This window comes from Choloepus didactylus, chromosome 14 (genome assembly GCF_015220235.1).
Source record: "Choloepus didactylus isolate mChoDid1 chromosome 14, mChoDid1.pri, whole genome shotgun sequence".
Taxonomy (NCBI): Eukaryota; Metazoa; Chordata; class Mammalia; order Pilosa; family Megalonychidae; genus Choloepus; species Choloepus didactylus.
This window is the reverse complement of record NC_051320.1, coordinates 83,851,379-83,871,008: the sequence shown is the minus strand read 5'-3', so window position 1 is coordinate 83,871,008 and position 19,630 is coordinate 83,851,379. Positions and strand designations below refer to the sequence as shown.

Below are 19,630 nucleotides of genomic sequence, written 5' to 3'. Positions count from 1 at the left end.
AGTGCACAGCTGTTGTAGCATGCACTACCATTAGTATTGGTGCTAATAGTAACTATTTATATATCAAATTCAGATCCTATGCCAGGCATTGTTCTAGGAGCTTTGCGTGTGTTATCTAAATTTCTCAACAATTATATGAGGTAGTTACTATCATTATGCTCACTTAATGAAAGGGAAACTGATTCATAGAAAGATTAACTGACTTACCCAAGCTAACAGAGCTGCTAAGTGGCAGAACTGGAAAATTAAGTATCATTAATTACCTTGTAACAGGCATTGGGCTTAGCACTAGTCACACACCATCATCCTTGATCCTCACAGCAATTGTGAGGTAGCGTTATTAACCCAGTTTACAGAAGAGAAGACTGAGGCTCAGGAATTATTGAGGAACTTGTCCAAGGCCACAAAGTAAGAATGGGAATTCAGATTTGAGAAACTTCCAAGTCCATTAACTCCTGTGGATATGAAAGCCTATTTGTTGCTTTCGTATCTGTCCTCTCAATGGATTGATGTTCCTTAAGGATAAAAATCATGCTTCATTCTTTCACACTCCACTGCACTTAGCACAGTGCCCTGGTACCTAATGGCCACTCATTAAATGTTGCATGAGAGGATGACTAAATATAGGGCATTATAATTCATTTCAAATGTGATAAACACGTTGGGAGGGAAAAAACAAAGCAGGCACGCCTGTGCAGGACACTCTTTGGAAAGAGGACACACCCAGTGTGGGCCTCTCCCATTGCTGATCTTGGCTGTTAGGTCAAATCCAACACACAGGATGGCACCTCCCCAGGATGGATGGGCTCTCTGAGCCGGCCTCCCTTCCAAGGCCCTGGCTCCACCACCATGCCCAGGTGGTCTCCAGGGGCCTGATGATAAAGATCCTATTACTGCTGGCTTCCTTGCAGAGTTCTGAGTCCAGCTGTCCTTACCACCATTCTCCACTGCCCCCCTGCCCTGCCACCCTGCATCATGCCCAGGGTCAGAAAGTCTTAAAAACCTTTTAGAGAGAGCCCGGGACGACGCTGACTGTGTGCTCCTCCGCCTGCCTCGCCCATATCTCAGTTCCCCCCCATTTCGGACTTCAGGAGGGCTTTGGACAGCAGTTCCGAAGCCAACACCAAGGATGACAAGACCGAGGAGGACTTGCCCAAGCTCAAACACTACCTGTGGCTCAGCATCATCTCGTGTTTTTGTCCGGCGTACCCCATCAACATCGTGGCTTTCGTCTTCTCCATCATGTCTCTAAACAGCTACGACAACGGGGACATCAAAGGATCCACGAGGCTTGGGCAGAACGCCAAGTGGGTGGCCATCGCCTCCATCATTATTGGCCTTCTCATCATCAGCATTTCATGCACAGTTCACTTCACAAGGAAAGCTTGAAGAGCCAGCGGTCAGCGTGAGCAGGGAGGACAGACCTCAATCAAACACGCCGCAAAGGAGTTTCTGAGGAATGGATCCTTGACTTCAGACTGTGAAATCTTTTCCTCCAGAACTCTCCAGAGGCAGGTCCCTGGCAAATGAACTAAAAAAAAAAAAAAAAAAAAAAAAATCCAAAATTTAGGAAAACCAGGCATCATGGCCAGATCAGCCAGAATCATTGACTTGTAAATGAAGAAAAAAAAAAAAAAGAAATGTCAGTGTTTCCATTTAGCAAAGGCCGTGGCATCCATTCCTCTTCTCCAGAGATGAGCCTCAGAAAATCCCATTGCTTCTACGTCGGAGGTAGGGGATGGTTCGGATTTGAGGAACAAGGGACATTTCTAGGAAGAGTAATGGGTGCTGGTGTTTACAATGCCAGTCATAAACATCTGCAGCATGTTTAATGTTGTCTAAAATAATTGTGAATTTGCGGGATTTTTTTTCCCTTTTGTTGTTACATCCTATGTAGCTTGGCTCCAATCTTCAGTATCTCCTCCTCCATCAGCCCCCACAAAGTTCACCCATCTTGTCATCAGTGATTCAAGCCAAGGAGTTTTCTGGCCTTTTGTCTTGGTCCTCACTTTTCCTAATTTCACTGTCCCTTTGCTTGCATCCACCATGGGTCACCTTGACCACACCTCACTCTTCACTCAGACCCTGAGAATATATTTACTGGTCAATTCTAGGCACATGAGCACTTTTCCATCCCATTTTAGGAAATAAACTGGCGGTGATTATAGAATGTGCTTTTATTCAACCTCCTTTTTTTCTTATCAAGCCTCAGGCAAGATCTTTGATTTTCCTGGATGCCACCCATTGTATTTCTTTTCTGTCAAATGTAAACCCTTTAAGTGTGAATGTATTGGTTTACGTTATTCTGCCTGCCAGAACACGCTAACCCAGCATTTGCCAGCGTGCATGTTGTGTACCACTGGTGGTACATGAGATAATTTTACATAGTTCGCGGACATATTTAGCGACTTTGAATCCTGAAGAAAGTTTTCCCCTTTTCTATTCTTTTTCAACTCTGATTATAGCAAGGAGAAAGTCTCTTGTTTAATACTAGCAAGTCCTTAGCACTTTTCTGACATTTGGGCTCTTTTTCCTTTTTAACAAAGAAAGAGCAGGCCTCATTGTTTTATTTTCATGTATTTATTTTTGTGTATTACCTTTCATGTATGGCTTTCCACTTACAGAAGTGATAGAGCATTCCTCTTCTTAAAATAAATTTAAGAAAAGTATGTGGACTTAAAAAAATAGTGGATAACATGACAGAGGATATGTGGATATATGGCAAAAATCACTCAAAGAAATAACATTAGAAACACCGTAATAACGTAACCAACTTTTTTAAGCAGAAAGAGAAGGTAACTTATTCTAATTGAATGAGCAAAAAGCTGAGAGTCAAGACCTGGGTTCCAGTCCCTTTTTGCCACTAACTAGCCATGCAAGCTGATTTCGGGCAAGTGTGCCAACGTCTCTGTGCCTCAAATTTCTTCATCTGGGAAATGGAGATAAGAACCGCTGCCTACTTACCTCACAGTGTTGCTGTGAGGATTAATTGCCAGAGGGGAGAAGCAAATGCCCCTGGGGCATTACATGCTATACAAAATGCAAAGTACTGTTCTTACAGTATTATTATAAATCTCAGGCGTTTGTTAAAATACTGGAACCTATCCCCCCAGAAAAGTAAGTGGACATCAGTTTCCATCTGTCACTTCACTGAGATGTCCCTCGTGTGCCAGCACTTGTCCCGGGAGGCTATCTGGGACAGAATCGTGATTTTCAGCCCATAGAGGCTCTAGCATCAGCCCAGCATGCTGGACACTCATTTCTGTTACTGACGTCTTGTTTTGCGTTTATGTTTGGGTCTGTGGTCTTTTACCCAAATCAAATGGAAGTGTTGCTGAGAGGCAGAATAAAAATGATTTTAAGCAAAAAAAAAAAAAAAAACCTTTTAGAATAAAAAGCTGAAATCTTGAAAGTAGAATAGCCTGAAGGCTCCCAAGAACAGATGGCAGAGTCCACAGAGAAGCCACTGAATCTTCTTTATGCCTGTTGACCTTTCCCTTTCAAATAGTTTTAGGACAGTTGTGTAGAGGGGAGGCTCAAGCAGGAGAGAGCTGGATTCCAAATTTGCTTCCGCCTCTGCTTAATCATGTGACTTAGACATGTGATTGAGTCATGTGACTAGTCATGAGACCCTGGACAAGTCATTAACCTCTCTGAGTAAAACACTACCCCAATCCCAAGGCCACAAGGTTGTTTGAAGACCAGATGACATCGTGAGTGGAAGGCAAGAGGGCGTGGACCTAAAGAACATGGTGTCTGGAGCAGAGGGAGAATGTTGGATCCACCTCTGGAGACCACCTTTCCAGGCCTGAAGGATTTCCTGGGATGTGGGACCTTCAGGGCTAAATCCAGACAAACTGGGGTGAGTCAGCCCCCCTCGTCATCCACTGCACACTCCTGGGTGACCTTGGGAATTTGCCTAAACCTCTTTGAACCCTCAGTTTCCTCATCATTATTGTGCTCCTTCCTTACAGGATGGTCATGGGACTCTGTGAAAATGTATGTATAGTCTATGTTCCCTCTCATTCTATTCCTTATACTTCCTCCCAGGGCCCCATCCATCAATTTCTATGTTGCTTTCTAAACAAAGGCGTCATGCTACACAACCAGGTAGACGGTGGCCGAAGGAAAACCATGCTGTACTTGCCAATTCTTGAAATAAGGCCCCACTCCTGGGTCTAGTGGCCATATAGGTGACTGCTGAATCCAGAGGATGCTGAGTGGTCCCTAGGAGCCTGTGAGGAGCCAATTTTCCTGATGCTAAACTTGAGCTGACTCCACTCACCTGCTTGCTTTGCACCAATCTTACAGCTATTGGCTGGGAGGGGAGTAAAGCAGAACTCTCATTTGATGAAACAACTCAGGCCTTGAGCTCACAGAATAAAGGAAGTGAAGCCGTCAGCCTTCTGAGTCATTCACAAGACACATATGTGATGGGACAGCATCATTTACAGGTAGAATTCATTTCGTCAAGTCTGCTGAAAACTATGGTCAACGGACCCAGTGCCTGGCACATATAATTTTAAGTGTGTTGTATCTGGAACTAGTTTGACAACCTCCTTGGAAATATTAATGATTAAACACATTCAAATCTTTTTGTTCAAGCATACGTTTCCTCCAGAAGGTAAGAACACAACCTCTACTTTAAAGTCACGAGACCTGTTTTCAAATCCTCCTCCCATTCCTCACCTCCAGTAACCACCTGTCATGTCCTAGATTCATGACCTTGATAAATCACTTACTTTTCTTACCCTCAGCTTCCACACCTGTAACATAGCAACAGTAATTTTTGTTCCACCTACCTGATGGGACTGCCTTAGGATAAAAATGAATATTCAATGCGAAAATGCTAGACTCATGTCTGTTTTAGTGGATGTACATGCTAGAGTCAGTTATTCATTAACCCTGTTCCAGCAACGTCATCAACTGTTTGACTCTTTGGCCTTTACTGTGCTCTTCCATATGGACCTAAAATAAGTCAGGAGGACCAGATTTCTGTGAATAGAGCATGAAATTTATAAATCAGAAAGGACAGGTTCAAATCCATTACTTATTAGCTACTTCCCTGAGCCTTAGTCTCCTCATCTGTAAAATGGAGATTATAATATTTATCTTGCAGAGTTGTGATAAGAATCAAGAGACATGGGCCTGTGAAGCTACCCCACCAAAAAACAGGTCCACTATAGAGCCAGATTTCCAACCCAAAACTCTTGAAACCCAAACTGGTGATATGAAATTGAGCAGTGCAAAGACTCTAGAAGCAATGTAGCCTATCCATTCAGGGGCCTGGTCTTGATTTCCTAAACAGGTGTTTCCTGTGCAGGTGGAGCCTGGATTTTTACTTAGCTTTGAATGCATCTATTAATTATCTCATGCATGTCTAGCATAGTACTAGGTACTGGAGTGGATAAAAAGAAGTAGCAAGCACAGTGGTTGCTGCCACTAAAAAGCTTACAATCTTTTTGGGAAAGTAAGACAGAAACAGCTGGTGAATAATTCCAAGGAGCCCTGAAATACCAGGGTTAGAATGTTAGGGTCTAGAATATCCTCTAAGGGAAACTTCCCAGAGGAAGAAATTGAATTAGTGGCTTGCCTTGGTGGCTGATTCCCACCACCAAACCCACATATGTTTGCAGCCTACGTAAGCAAACATAATGAAATGCTAATAATAATCAAAATAATTACAGCAGCAGTAGTTGGCACCTATGACATGCCCGCTATGTGCCAAGTGTAGCCATATCCCTTTTAATCCTCTCAGCAATCTCGGTGGCCTCTAGTCTAAATAGGTAGGAATTGAATCTCATAATATTATGCTGAATAAAAGACTCTTACACAAAAAAGAACATATGGTATGATTCCATTTATATGGAGTTCTAGAATAGGACAAATTAATCTACATGGTCAAACACATAAAAACAGTGATTGCTTCTGGTGTGGGTACGGGCAGGAGTGGAGACTGACAGACATGAGGGAAGTTTGGAGGAGTCACGGCAATATTTTTTATCTCATGAGGGGTTTGTGTTACAAAAGTATATGCATTTGTGAAAACTCATCAATGATGGACTTAAGATTTGTATATTTCATTATATGTTCAAAAGAAAAAAAAGAATTGAAAACAAATATTGAACACCAGATAACAATAAAAATGTTGACATATTAAGGGAAAAGTGTTCTGATGTCTGCAAGTACTTTGAGTTTTATTTTTAAAAACAAGGCAGGTTGATGGAAGGATAAATAGATACATGATAAAGCAAGATACAGTAAAATGATAACGGTAGAACATTGGTGGCGGAGGTGAGTACTTTCAACTTTTCCGCATGTTTGAAATTTTTTTCTAACGAAACTTAGGGGAAAAAATATTGCACAGGTGCAAACATGAATTCTCATCCTAGCTCTCCTAAGGAAACAGAGATTTGGTGAGCTGCTGTCCTGCCCCTGGAAAGTGCCAGCAAAGCTTCAGTTGGGTCTGAACCAGCTGAGAGTTGTGGTTTCACGCACCTGGATTGGCAAGGGGAGGCAGCCGGGAACCTCTGCCCTGGGGAAAACCAGGTTCTGCCTGAAGGAGGACAGAAGGCTGGCCCGTGCTGAGTTATTCCTGTGCTGAAATCCAGGGGCGATAGAGAGAGAGAGTCAGGCGCCCGTGAGAATGGGCCCCAGTGCCCAGGGGAAGCCGACATCACCAGAGGCCCATCTCTTGGCTCATCACAGTGACCTGTTCGCAGTGTCTGGAGGAGGAAGGGGGAGCCCAGGGCTACCAGAGCCAGCAAATGCGATGCTTACCCCCTGGCAAGCGGTAACTCCATTCTCCAGTGTCATCATATTTAGTCCTTCAGTTTGCTTTTATTTGGTTAATTATATTCAATAATCCACTCTGGTCAGGTCCCTAGATGGCTCGCCTCTAGCAGAGCTTTTGTTCAGAATGACGTAACTGGCCTTGTTCTTTTGTTAAAAGAAGAGCGGCCGATCAGTGGGAAAAGCATTGGATGTAATGTCAGGAGGTTTGGAAATGGATTCTGGAAATAACTAGCTCTGGGACTTCAGCTGAGTCCCTTAAATTATCTGGGCTTTGGTTTTCCCCTGGTCTTCAGGTGTTCTGTGAACACTGGTTATAGATTCACCAGGAACTCCTCACGAGGAGTGCATCTTCTTCATATTCATGTCCACAGAGGCCAACCTCGTTCCCCAATTCACAGTGAGGCTCTTGGTAAATGTTGGCAGAATTGAAATAGAGAAATATCCACTGCATACAACCATAAATGCTCAGAGAGCCTGCCTTGTTTTTTTTTAATTTCCTGCCTCTCACTGAAGTTTCATATACACCAGACAGATATCTTCCTTAACTATTTTTAATCCTTGCAACTACCTTATGAGGTTAGGCGTGCCCATCCTTGTTTTACAGTTTGAGGAAACTGAGGCAGAAAGTGGTTTGCCAAAGAACATATAATTAGTCTGCCATTGAGCCAGGATTTGAATCCCCGCTGGCTTGGCTCCAAAGCCCACCCTCTTATTTGTGACCACAATGACAGATGATCAAAGCAGCATTCAGTATTGTTTCCCAATGTTGTGTTTTATCTTTTCCTCCAGAGAGACTATAAGTAACAGCTTCTTCCACACTTGACCAAGCAAACAAAACTGAAAACGCAGGCAAGGAGCCCTTCTTAGGGAAAACTCCAAGCACTGAGAAGGAACAAAGAATCGAGTGAATCTGCTCTTCATTGTGGACTGGGGCTGCTGCTAGCTACATCACACTTTCAGATCACCCAAGCAGATGAGAAGCCCCCATTGGTGACACAAAAGGGCTGCCAAGTCACTCAAAAGTGATAGCGAGAGCCTTCAATAGGAGGGCCTGATTGACCCTGGTGCTGGGAGAATTGCCCTTTGCCAACCGTGACAAATCAGCCCCATCCATTCATCTTGCCCAACCGCAGCCTTTCTCCTCCCTGCTGGGAGAAAATAGGCCTCTAATCCAAAGCACAGCTACACCTGCCAGATTCTGTTTCCACGACTGTGGCTGTCCTGAGATTGCTCTTTGAACAGATTTTTTTTAAAAAATGTTCCTGCAGGAAGGCTGGTTGCTAATATCTTTATCCTTGAATGCTACCTCCATCCCACAGGAAAAGAGTAAATTGTGTTGGATGGCAGAAAGTTTATTCTGATCATTGAATTTCATCATTCCCTGAAAGCCATGTGATTTTCGTCTTCCCTGATGAAAGAGGCTTTGTGTGGGTTTCTAGGTGAACGGAGCCTGGGCAATTGTACTACTTAAGCACCCAGATTGTACCAGGCACCATCCAGAGTACATTAGATAGATCACTGCCCTTAATTCTCACTGGAACCTTCCAGCTAGGCATACCCAGACCTTTTTATGGAAAGGAAAATGAGGCTCAAGTCTCAGTGCAGAAGGCAGGGCTTAACTGGAGACTTGAGGGAAGAATGTGATTGAAATAGTCTTCACATAAGTGGCACAGAGTAGTGGTATGGAAAATAGCACATAGATCAAGTCTATTTTGAGTTTGAAGTCTACTTATCAGCTGTATGACCTTGGGCAAGTCACAGAAGCTCTTCTGAAGGAGAGAGGATGATGATAACATCTTTCTCAAGAACTAATCTGAGGATTAAATAAACTAATGGTTGGGACAGTGCCTGGTATATGGAAGCCATTCAATAAAATGTTGGTGATTCCTAATTAAGGAGAGGAGATGAGAGACGAACCAAGCAGAAAGCAAAGCAGTAGAGATTAAATGCCATTAGAGAAGGGGAGGGGTCAAGGAGAGCTGGAATGTGAGTGATATAAACCGCAGGAGAGTTCACCCATTTCAACAGGGCATCTGGATTAAGCAGGATTGGGAGGGAAGTGGATGAGGAAGGGTTGGGACTGGATTGGCATGGAGAGGAGTTTGGACCTGATCTGGAGGAGACACTGAGGTGGCATTCGGTATTGCATGTTCTTGAGCAGAGAGGAGTAGCATGAAGAAAGAGGCTTTTGGAGAACTTCCTTGTCTCTGGGATGTGATGGGCACTTTGGTATCACATCAGCTGCCAACTTGCAGTCAGTGTTTTTCTTCATTGTCTACTACTTATAAGTCTGTAGTAGTTGTAGTTGGTCAGCAGCAGAACCCCTGGGGAGACAGAGAAAATTACATAGTCCTAGGCCCAGCCCCAGACCTATGAATTCAGAAACTCTAGAGATAACGCCCAGGAATTCACATGCTTCCAGGGGCCCTGGATGACCCTTACTCACACTGCAGTTGGAAAGCCACTCGTCAAAAACAAAGGTTTCAAAATAGGAATGAAGAAGAGTCATTCTTGTCATCATCAGAGCACTGGGTTTTCGAGGGCTGTTCACACTGTAATAATAAACCAAGACAGTCGCAGGCCTCTTTTAAACTGCCAGTTACCTAGTAATAAAGGCAGCAAGGCAATGTGAGTTCAAGCCTCAGAAAAGTGCCCGGGGGAGGAATTACAATTAGCAACTCACCCCCTGCAACAGAGAAAGACTTTTTGTAGGCCTGTAGCTCATGCCCATTCAGTGGCCTAGGGCAGAACCCAACTCAAGAGCAGCTTACACTTCTGGCTAAACCCAGTCCTGGAAAGTGACCGTGACTCGCCAGGTGTGGCTGCAGAGCAGGCGGTGGGAAGTGGGAAGATTCGAGTCAGGTCGACAGCACCAGCTCAGCACCTACAGGCCAGGTAATTTGTTGGCTACCAGGTGAGGAAGACCGAAGTCTGCTCTCAGGGGACTGCAATCTAGTGCAATAGAAAACGCAGGAATATGGTAATATCACAGTTTTAGTAGAAGGTAGGAGAACATGAAAAGAAGAGATTAAGTCTAAGTTGGTGGGGAAAGGAAGGCTTTATGGAGAAGGTTGGCATTTTAGCAGAGTCTTAATAGCATGCATGGGATTTCAACAGCCAGAAATGAGGGGGTGAGATATATAGGTACAGGAAATATTATGTATATATTTTTAAAATATGTATAAATATTATATATATATAAAAATTACCATCGGGAAACTGGGAGAAATGCAGAATTCTGATGGGATAGAAACATTGGGTTTTCTCCAAAGAGTAATGGGCAAGAGGCTGGAGAGATTGTGAGCAACTCATGAAAGCCTTCAATGTCAGACTAAGAAATAAAGTTATTATTTTGTATGCATCATGAAGCCATTAGGATTTTTGAGCTGAACTTTATTATAATAACCTTGGTGACAAAGTGGAGATGCAGGGCATTTATCAGTCTGCTGCAGAGATGGCAGAGTACGTGTCTGATACCCTTCCTGGAGTGCGGCCCTGGCAGGAGGGCCTATATTCTCAGAACCTCTGTTTTTTGCCTCTGAGCTTAGTACAGCACTGGGGAGATAGAATGTGCTAAATAAATGTCTGCCAAATTGGTTCGAAGGCAGAAAGATCTGCTTGCAGCTTCTGCACTGGTCGAGGCACAGAAATCATGAAAGCCTCCCCAGGCCAGGGCCAGGGGACAGATGAACAGACAAGAAAGGAGACGATCCACATTTTTTCTTTCCTGACTTTACAGCATAAGTCATTTCTCCAGTCTAGAACACAGGTTATCTGATAGCGTCACTGCAAGTGTGCTCTCTTCTCCTCCTCATGCCTCTGCAGCTCCTGCCATCGGGAGGTGAAGCCCACATCACCATCGCTTGACTCTGGGCTCACCCTATGCCTGTCTTTGGAAAACAGAATGTGGAGGAAGTGGGCCTGTTCTGAACTTAGGCCCCAAGAGGCCTTTAGTGCAATTCTGCCTTCTTTTGGAACTCAAACAGATCAGGCTGCTGAAGAATGAGGGTATCCACAGATGTCTCATCTGGCACACTGAGCACAGGCCCACATCAGCTGAACTGTCCAGCCAACCCATAGACTCGAGAGAAATAATAAATAGGTTTTTTTATAAGCCTGAGTGTTGTGGTGGTTTGTTATGCAGCAATAACTAACCGATACATTGGTAATAAAAAAAAGTCCCAAAGAGTCTCTAGATTAGAGTTTCCCATAGCAAAGAACATTAGATCTTCCCCAGTGATGTATTTTAAACCAGGCTATAAAAAGAGAGGGGGGGAAATGAGTATCAAGCTGAAGAGGATTTGATAAATAATATGTCATTTTACTCTTTCAACAAACATGTTGCACACTAATTGTGTGCCTGTTGGGCTCTGTGACCAAGGACTCAAATGATATGGGGGTGACTGGCATAGATCCTGCCCTTGTAGAGTTTATGGGAGTGAGCCCTTCACAATTTACAAAGTGCTTTCCTATCCACCAGCTCATTTTAGTCTCATAACTCCTGGAGGAAAGCATTAATTCAGTAGCCCCCATTTACAGACAAGGAAGCTGAGGTTCAGAGAGATCAACTCATTTTCCAAAGTTATGCAGTCAGTTAGAAGCTCACATGACCCACTCGATGAGAATCCCTGTGGGATAAAATGGCAGCTTATCATTGTTCTTATTCCTGGTACAAGACCAGAAGATCCCATAACTAGATTTAGAAAGAATGAATGACAGCACTAGCACTAGCATTCAAACCCACAACTTCTGCCTCCAAGGCTTTGCTTGCTCCCAACTCCAGAATTGAGTGCACTGAAGATATCTGTTGAAGCGACTGCAAAGTCTAGCTCTAGGGATTCAGCGTGGCAGGATCCAGGTGCTCAAATACTTCTCTCTGCATATCTCAGTTCTGCCTTCTTCTGTGTTGGCTTCCTTCTCAAGAGGATTGTCTCAGCATGGTGGGTAAATTGGCCCCTGGATGCACCAGTCTTTCAAGATCCTTTCAGCTCTTTCTCTGAAGGTGCCTGTTAGTTCCCTATATTGGACTCCATATTCTCATCTTAAATTCTATGCCAAGCCCTGAACTAATAATTGTCCACTCTGAAGGGCCATCTTGCTGTTAAGATGAACAAAGACAATAGATGTCCACCAGAGGAATCAGTAAAAACTTGTGAACAAATTAATGAATGATTCATGGCTCTCACTGACTCACATCTATCCCCACTGCAAAACAACAAGATAATGTCTTTTTTTTCCCCTGCATTCCATGAATTGTGAGTCCTCTAACCAATAACCCTTCCTGGAAAGCAAGATGTGACCTGCAGTCCTAGAGGCATCTGTACCATGAGCATATAATTAAATCAGAGGTGAGACCAGCAGTGAAAGCAGGAAGGCATGCACAAACTCTTCAATCTAGGAATGTTTTGGACCCTGTCATTACAGCCCCCACATGCTAATCTACCCACTGGGACCCCATAAACTCTGTGACTCTGTTCTCCATCTGAAAAATGCATGGCTTCTCTTCTTGACTGTGGCTTTCCTCTTCTCTCCCTTTATTAAAAGTATTTGCAAATAATTACCAAATTGACAAGGTCCCCAGGCCATTGGGTGAGCGATTGGGCTAGGTGACGTTCATGATGGAATGTTACCTCTGAGAAAGAAAGAAGGGAAAAAAAGAGTAAGTTTGAGAATCAGTGCAAGTGTCTATACCACTTACTCACTGACTCATCTTTGGCAGGTTGCTAAGCCTCTCTGAACTCCAGTATCTACATCTGTACAATATCTGTAATAAAACCTCACTCCTATGATCACTAAGACGATTACATGTCATCAAGAATGCAACAGGCCAAGCCCTGTGCTTGGAACATAGCAAGTGGTTGACAGGTGCCAGTTCTCTCTTTATAGACAAGAAAGGCTCTGATTCTGCTTGTCAAAAGAAAGTTGGGGGAAAAAAAAAAGGATTGCCCTTTAGAAATGGACTTAACGCAAAATCAAATCAATTATCTATCTAATCACCCAATCAGTTTCACTCTTCATGTATTTATTCACTTAATGAATTATTTTCTGAGCCTCTCCTATGTGCCAGGTACTCTGCTAAGTGCTAGGCCCTGGACTTAAGGAGCTTCAAGTCTAGAGGATACAATTATTATTAAATGAGGGATGCATGTGAAACAACAGTTGCATTTTAGCTCATGAATGTCCCCCTTTAGCTCTTACACTATTATTAAAATTTGGGGAATTTATATTCTATAGCTTCAAATAAACTGTAAGTGAAGATAGGACAAGAAATTGTTTATACCCTTCACACTGCCAAGTAAGTGCCATGCATATCGTATAGGTGCTAAAATTTAAAAAAAAGAAAGAAAGAAAACGTGATTTAAAGGGAGAGGTGGGGACAAGAAAGGAAGTGTTCTTTTCCAGGTTTCTATTGTTAACACTTTTCCTCTAAATAAGTACTTAAGCTAAGGACGGCAAAGCTCTGGGATTCTCCTCTCAGTGCTGCCACAGTGTCACAGCACCTTTGTAAACAAATTATAACACTTTTCAAACCTTGGTTTTCCCCATCTGTAAAATAGACCTTGTAGTTCTTTCCCATCTTCATCATGATCCACTCAGGGGGTGGGATAATATTTTATTCATCTTTGTCTTCTCTGCAGTTAGCAATTTCAGGCTCATAATATACACTCAGTCAGTGGCAATGGCTTGAAGCAACAAACATTTATGACTTCTCCTGAGGCAGCGGGTGGGATGGGCAGTTCTGATCTGGGCTGGGCTCACTTACGCGTTGGCCAGGAGCTAGTGGGGAGCTGGTGGCTGGCTGCTCCGGGACGGCCTTGGCGGAGACCACTGGGCTTTACCGCACACGACCCCTGCAAGATGGATGTGGGTCCTCAGGGAAATAGAGGTGTGGCAGGGCAGCACTTCATTTATTCACTGGCAGCAAAAGATGTCCTGCAAAAGCGGCTCCATCAGGCAGGGCCACATGAAAACAAAGAGAGATAAGGAACATGGATGTTCTGATTCCATATAATTTTATATGCTGCTGAAGGAAATACATAACCTTTCATGAGGGCAACTTGGTGATTGGTATCAAAAACCAACCTGGCTGCTCATTTAAGCTTCAGGTTGAAGGGCTGGGAAGTGTTAGTCTAGGCATAGGGTAAAAGGCAGAACATGAAAACAGGAAGGGAGGGGATAAAGTGGGGGGAAGGGGAGGAGGCCGGGAGGTCAGAGGGCACCTGTGTCCTGATGCCCCTCTTACCCCTCTGTCCGGTGCCCTCCAAGAACCACCTGGCACCCTGAGATGGAGCCGTGGTGCTTGCATCCCTCCCCACCTCTTGGAAAAAGGTGAGAAGGAAATTTGGACAATGAAACACTTACATGAGAATCCCAGTGGAGCATACCAGAAAGACACCCCCATCCTCTCAAGTGAATGTGGGGGGCAGGATCTCATGGTCGAGTATCCCCACCTCCCCCCGGGCAAGGAAAACAGCCACTGAAACTTGCTGAGCATCAAGTACAGATCATACCCAAACCATTAAGTGGGCAGGTAATGCTATCTTCAAATGTAACTGGATTTCTTAGCTTCCATCTCTCAAATCTCTGCAGGGAAAGAAATTGCCTCTGCTTTTTTTTTTTTTTTTCCTTATCTGTTCCTGTGTCTGGGTTGTTGGAATTAGTAGCAAGCTTGGCAGTCTGGAATATGTTCTCCATTGTGTTCATTCTGTGAGGAAAATTACAACATGAAAAGGAAAGGGGGCGGAGAAGAACATTTCATTCTAAACAGTCTCGGGGAGATAATTGCAAAGTCTCCTTTGCTTTTTTCCTTGCTCCCCCCTCCTTTCTCGGCTTCTCTGACTTTTCTTCCACATCTAGGATCTGGCGAAGGGCCTGCTGCAAAAACTGCTGCTGCAGACAAACCGTTTTGGCCATGCCTCCATAGGATGAGCCAGCTCTTCTCCTCATCTGCCCAAGGTAGTGGGGTCTTTGCCCACTGCTGCCGACAAGGGAGAATCAGAAGACTTTCAAGGGAAAGACAGGCTATTTTGTTTGTGCTCTTTTTCTTGGTAGTTTGGGTTATTCTTTTAATACCTTAGCTGCCTACCTGGACATTATTCAGTTTCAGGTGTGTCCCAGCATTTATTGAGTAATTACTATGTGCTTTGCATTGTTTTCAGCATTTTCAAGTGCACAATAACTACCATTTACTGGTCTTTACTCTGTGTCCAAAAGCGTACCAAGCACCTATATCCTTATTTCTTTTAATCCTTACAGTTATCCTGGGAGATATGTTTTATTTTTATTTCCACATTAGCAATGAGATACTGGGTCTCCGTGAGTGCAAGTCACTTGCTCAAGTTCCCATGATAATAAGTGGCAGAGCCAAGATTTGAACCTAGTTTTGCTGATCCTGACCACTATGCTATATGCCCATCCCCCCAAAAAATTTTTAAAAGGCAGTCCCAGTCCTCAAGTTCCTTGGGGTCTCAAAGTGAGAAAGAGAAACTTTAAATTAAGGTGGTTCTAAAGGCGAAAGCACGATCCAGTTTTGGCCAATGAGACAGAAAGGAGTGACATGCCCAAGGCCACTGGCTGTAGACTGAGGTTGGGTGAAGCAGTCCAAACAGTTCTTCCCAGCACAAATATTTAAGGAATCGTGACTGCCAGGTCATTTTAACAGACACTTGAAACAATGCTGTCTGCACACAGCTTGGAAGAAAATACCACAAAAACAAAATAATAATCTTGGTTTTCTTTTTTCCTCCACCTTGTCTTCCTTTTCCTGCTCCTTTAATCTATGGACTGGGTTTGTTGGGTCTCTATGTCCCCATTTAATGAATGAGGAAACTGAGGCTCAGCCATCTGTGATCTGCAAACCAGGGGTCTTTCCCCTACACCAGTGGTTCTCAAAGTGTGATCCCTGGACCAGCGGCATCACCTTGGAACTTACTAGAAATGCAGATGCTCAGGCTCCAGCTGAGACCTACTGAGTCAGAAACTCTGGGGTTGGGACCCAGCAATTGAGTTTTAACAAGCCCTTCTGGTGATTCTGATGCACGCTAAAGATGACAGCCACTGCTCTGCAGTGGCTGGTAATTAAGTTAACAACAAAATCTAGTTGGGAATGCATACATTTTAAAGTTTGCTTTCAACTAGAGATGGTTCTGAAAGCAATTTTATTTTGACCTCGGGGAAAGCAGTTGGAAAAGTGAAATGCCAGCAAACTTTTAGAAATCTAATCAGCCATGAAGCTTGTGGTATGCTGGCATGTGGCACCTGGCACAGGAGAGCAGGTTTGCTGCATTAAGGATAAAGGTGTGGAGAGACGGGGTTTTTAAAGTTCTCATCCCTTCCTTGTTGAGCTGGGCCCAGCTGGGGCTGAACGGAGTGGAATCCCCCCAGCTGACAGCTGTCAAGCCTCCATAAGCCATGTTTGGGATGTCCTCATCCAAGGGCCTTGTTGCACTGGTGAGAAACCCAGCCCAGCTTCCACAGAGGTGAGGTGACTTGCCCAAGGCCACTGGCCTTAGACTGAGGTTGGAGAAAACAATTCATACAGCTCTTTCTAGCACTGATATTTAATTAATTCTGACCACCAGGCTACTTTAGCAGATGCTTAAAAGAGGGCTTAAAATGATCACTCTCCCTGCCTCCCTGCAATGATTGTCTCACAACTTGGAAGAAAATGCCACAAAACTCAAAGGATAATCTTGGAATGTTGTTCTTGTTTTTTTTTTTAAGCTTTGGGTTTGTCATTTCTTTTAATGTTTTCAAGATTTTTCTGTGGTAAAGCTATAGATTATAAAAGTAGTTACATAATTCCATCAGTTTTCAAAGCAAGCAAAAGCCAAGTACTGTTCAATTAAGCCAGACTAGAAACATCCAGCTGCAGCCTCATCATTCTCTGTCCTTCTTCATCCAAACTTTCTAGAGGGTTGGCTCACTCCCTGGCTTCACCTTCCCCTCCGTATCACTGCAGTTTCTCTCCTCCAAGGCACCAGCAACCCTCTTGTCTGACCACTCACTGGTCTTCAACCCTTCTTTGCTTTCCCTTTACTGGTTTTCCTTCCATTTCCACTTTTCCTTCTCTGTCTCCTTCTAGAATCCACATCTTCTCCCCACCTCCAAACATTGGTGATCTCTGAGCCCTCTGGAGTTCTCTCAGTTTGTGCTCTTCCTGGATGATTCCGTTTGAGTATACTAATAACTCAAATATATAGTGATCCCACTCTGACTTCGTTTTTGAGCCTCAGACTGAAATGTCTAAGTCCTTGCAGGACTTCTCTCACAAGCACCCCAAAGACCCCATGGTCTGAACTGAATTCATCTTCCGCACCCCTCCAAAAACCTCCTACTCCATATTCTAAGACTCAACATGCAACACTACTAACACCACTAACTATCCAGTTCTTGGAAACAAGAACTATGGAGTCATGGTTAAACTTTCCTCCTTCTCAGAAACATCACCTCTGCGGCATGTGTGCACACATGTGCATATGAACCACAAACGCACACACTCTCACACAAACACACAAACCCACACATGCTTCCTTTCTCTCGCAGACATCCTCTCTCTCTCTCTCTCTCTCTCTCTCTCTCTCTCGTACACACAACACACACAAACCCACAACACTCTCTCACACACACATCCTCTCTTTCTCTCTCTCTCTCGTACACACAAACACACACAAACCCACAACACTCTTTCTCTCTCACACACATCCTCTCTCTTTCTCTCTCTCACACTCACACACTCATACACACAAACACAGACCCCAAATGCAGTCAAAGACCAAATCCTGTCAATTTTGCCTCCCCCTTCTTCTGCCTGACCCTCCTCACTGCTCACCTGACTATTGGGAGAATTTCCTGAATGTTCTCTCTTTCTCCAGCCTTGACTCCTTTGAAGCCAAGCTTCATGCTGCAGCCAGAGGAGTATCTCTAAAATGCATGACAACCCATTCCCCCCACTTTGCACATTTCCATGCCTCCTGGAGCCTGTGAAAGGCCAGGTTCTTGATCAGGACCAATGAAGTCCTCCATGTCTGGCCCCAGCAGTCCTGTCACCAGCTCCCCCAAGAAATCCTCCACCAACCAGCACTCTGATGTTTCCAAATCCTTTAATGAAGATTCTGGGGCAATTCGTGTTAATAGAGAACTATCAATTAAAAGAGAAAACTTTACTGAGAATGTGATTTATGTAGAGATTTAGATCATATCATTTAAAGTCAAATCAGGCTGTTCTACCCCTCCAGATGCACAACACAAATTAACTGAATGGCTTGGAGACAGGAGGTCATGCAGCTATAAAAAAGAATCAGGAAATTCTGTATGCACTGATATGGATATATGATCATTTATTTAACTAGCCCCGATTGATGAAAATGAAAGTAGTTGTCAATCTTTCTAATTAACATTATTAAAATATCCTACTGTCTGCCTCAGGGAGATGGAATAGAAGAGAGGTGAGAGTAGAACTGGGAAGACCAGTTAAGGAGCAGCAGACCAGCTAAGAGAAGGCTGGTGGCAACGGAGATGGAGAAGAGAGACTTAAGGACCTAGAGACTCTGGCTTTAAGGAGTTGAGCCTTGTGAGGAGAAGGGCAAATTAATCACTTCAATGCATTCATTTTGCACATATTTATAGTCCACCTATTATGTTCTTAGGAGCTGTGCCAGGCCCTGAAGATAGAGCGCTGAATAGACAGGTAGCTAGTCCCTGTCCTCATGGAGTTTTTAGCCTAAAGAAGAAAGACAGGTGTGTATTTCAAGAGCAGCTAATGGGCAAGGGGCTGAGTAAGAGATGCCTAAGCAGTGGTCAGTAAGATGCACTAAGCAAGTGGGGGAAACCACTTCTGGATCACACTTGTCTATCCCAGATAGACAACTGGGAGCATCTGCATTACCTGGGAACTTGTTTGACATGCTTGTTTGCAGACACCACTGCAGACCTTCTGTAAAAGAAACTTTGGTGTGGGGGAGACAGCAGTTTGATTTTTAATAAGCCCGCCTTTGGGGGATCTTGACATAGCTACAGTTTGGGAACCACCTCTTAGAAACTCAAAAGATACAAGAGCAAATTTCCCTGGCTGGTGCTGGTCAGGTAAGACCTATGAGCCACGTCTTCAGAAGAGAGAGTTCTCCAAAAGGACACAACCAATTGGGAAAACATTCTAGGAATTCCAGTTGTTTGCACTCCTGACCAGCTTGCAGCACCTCCACCTCCATATTTTCTTAATGGATATAGAAACAAATCAGGGGAAATGCTGTATGCACAAGCTTATTCATTTTTGCAAACAACTTAAATACTCATCAGTAAAGAACTTGTTGCATAAGCTCTGATTCATGCATATGAGTGAGTGCTATGCCCCAGTTTAAAAGGAGAGAGTTCCATGTCTACCACCCAAATGGAAATGAGCTGCAGAATACTACACAAAGTAGAAAAACTAAGTGCAAAATAGTGTATATAGCATGCCACCTTATGTGTAAAAAAATGTAAACATATATGCTTAGAATACTGCAGAGATACACAAGAAACTAGCAAGGGGATTATCTCCGGGGTGGAGAATTTAAGATTGGAGAACAGGAGTAGGAGGGAGATTTTCATTGGAAACCACTCAGTACCTTTTTAAATTGTGTCCTATGTGCATAGATGAACAATTCAAAGAAGTAGATAAAATACCTTCTTAAATACAGGAACGAGTATCTGGGGCAGGGGAAGGCTGGCCTGTTTGGATGCCTTGTCACCTGCCAAAGGGAGCCTCACCCCAACCTCACCTCTCTCGCAATTCTAGGAGAAATGTGACAGGGTGGGGGATGTGGTGGGAGGGGTGTGTGGTGTTATAATTACCTAC

General features: G+C 43.8%; 1 protein-coding gene across 1 annotated transcript; it reads left to right on the top strand.

Annotated features, from left to right (window-relative positions):
• Nucleotides 1-1,035: 1,035 nt before the first annotated feature.
• LOC119508901 (transmembrane protein 233-like) lies at nucleotides 1,036-1,389 on the top strand (the record flags this gene model as incomplete). Its single annotated transcript, XM_037802615.1, has 1 exon — nucleotides 1,036-1,389. A coding segment is annotated over one exon (354 nt), but the record flags the coding sequence as incomplete, so codon positions are not given.
• Between the last annotated feature and the right edge of the window lie 18,241 nt (nucleotides 1,390-19,630).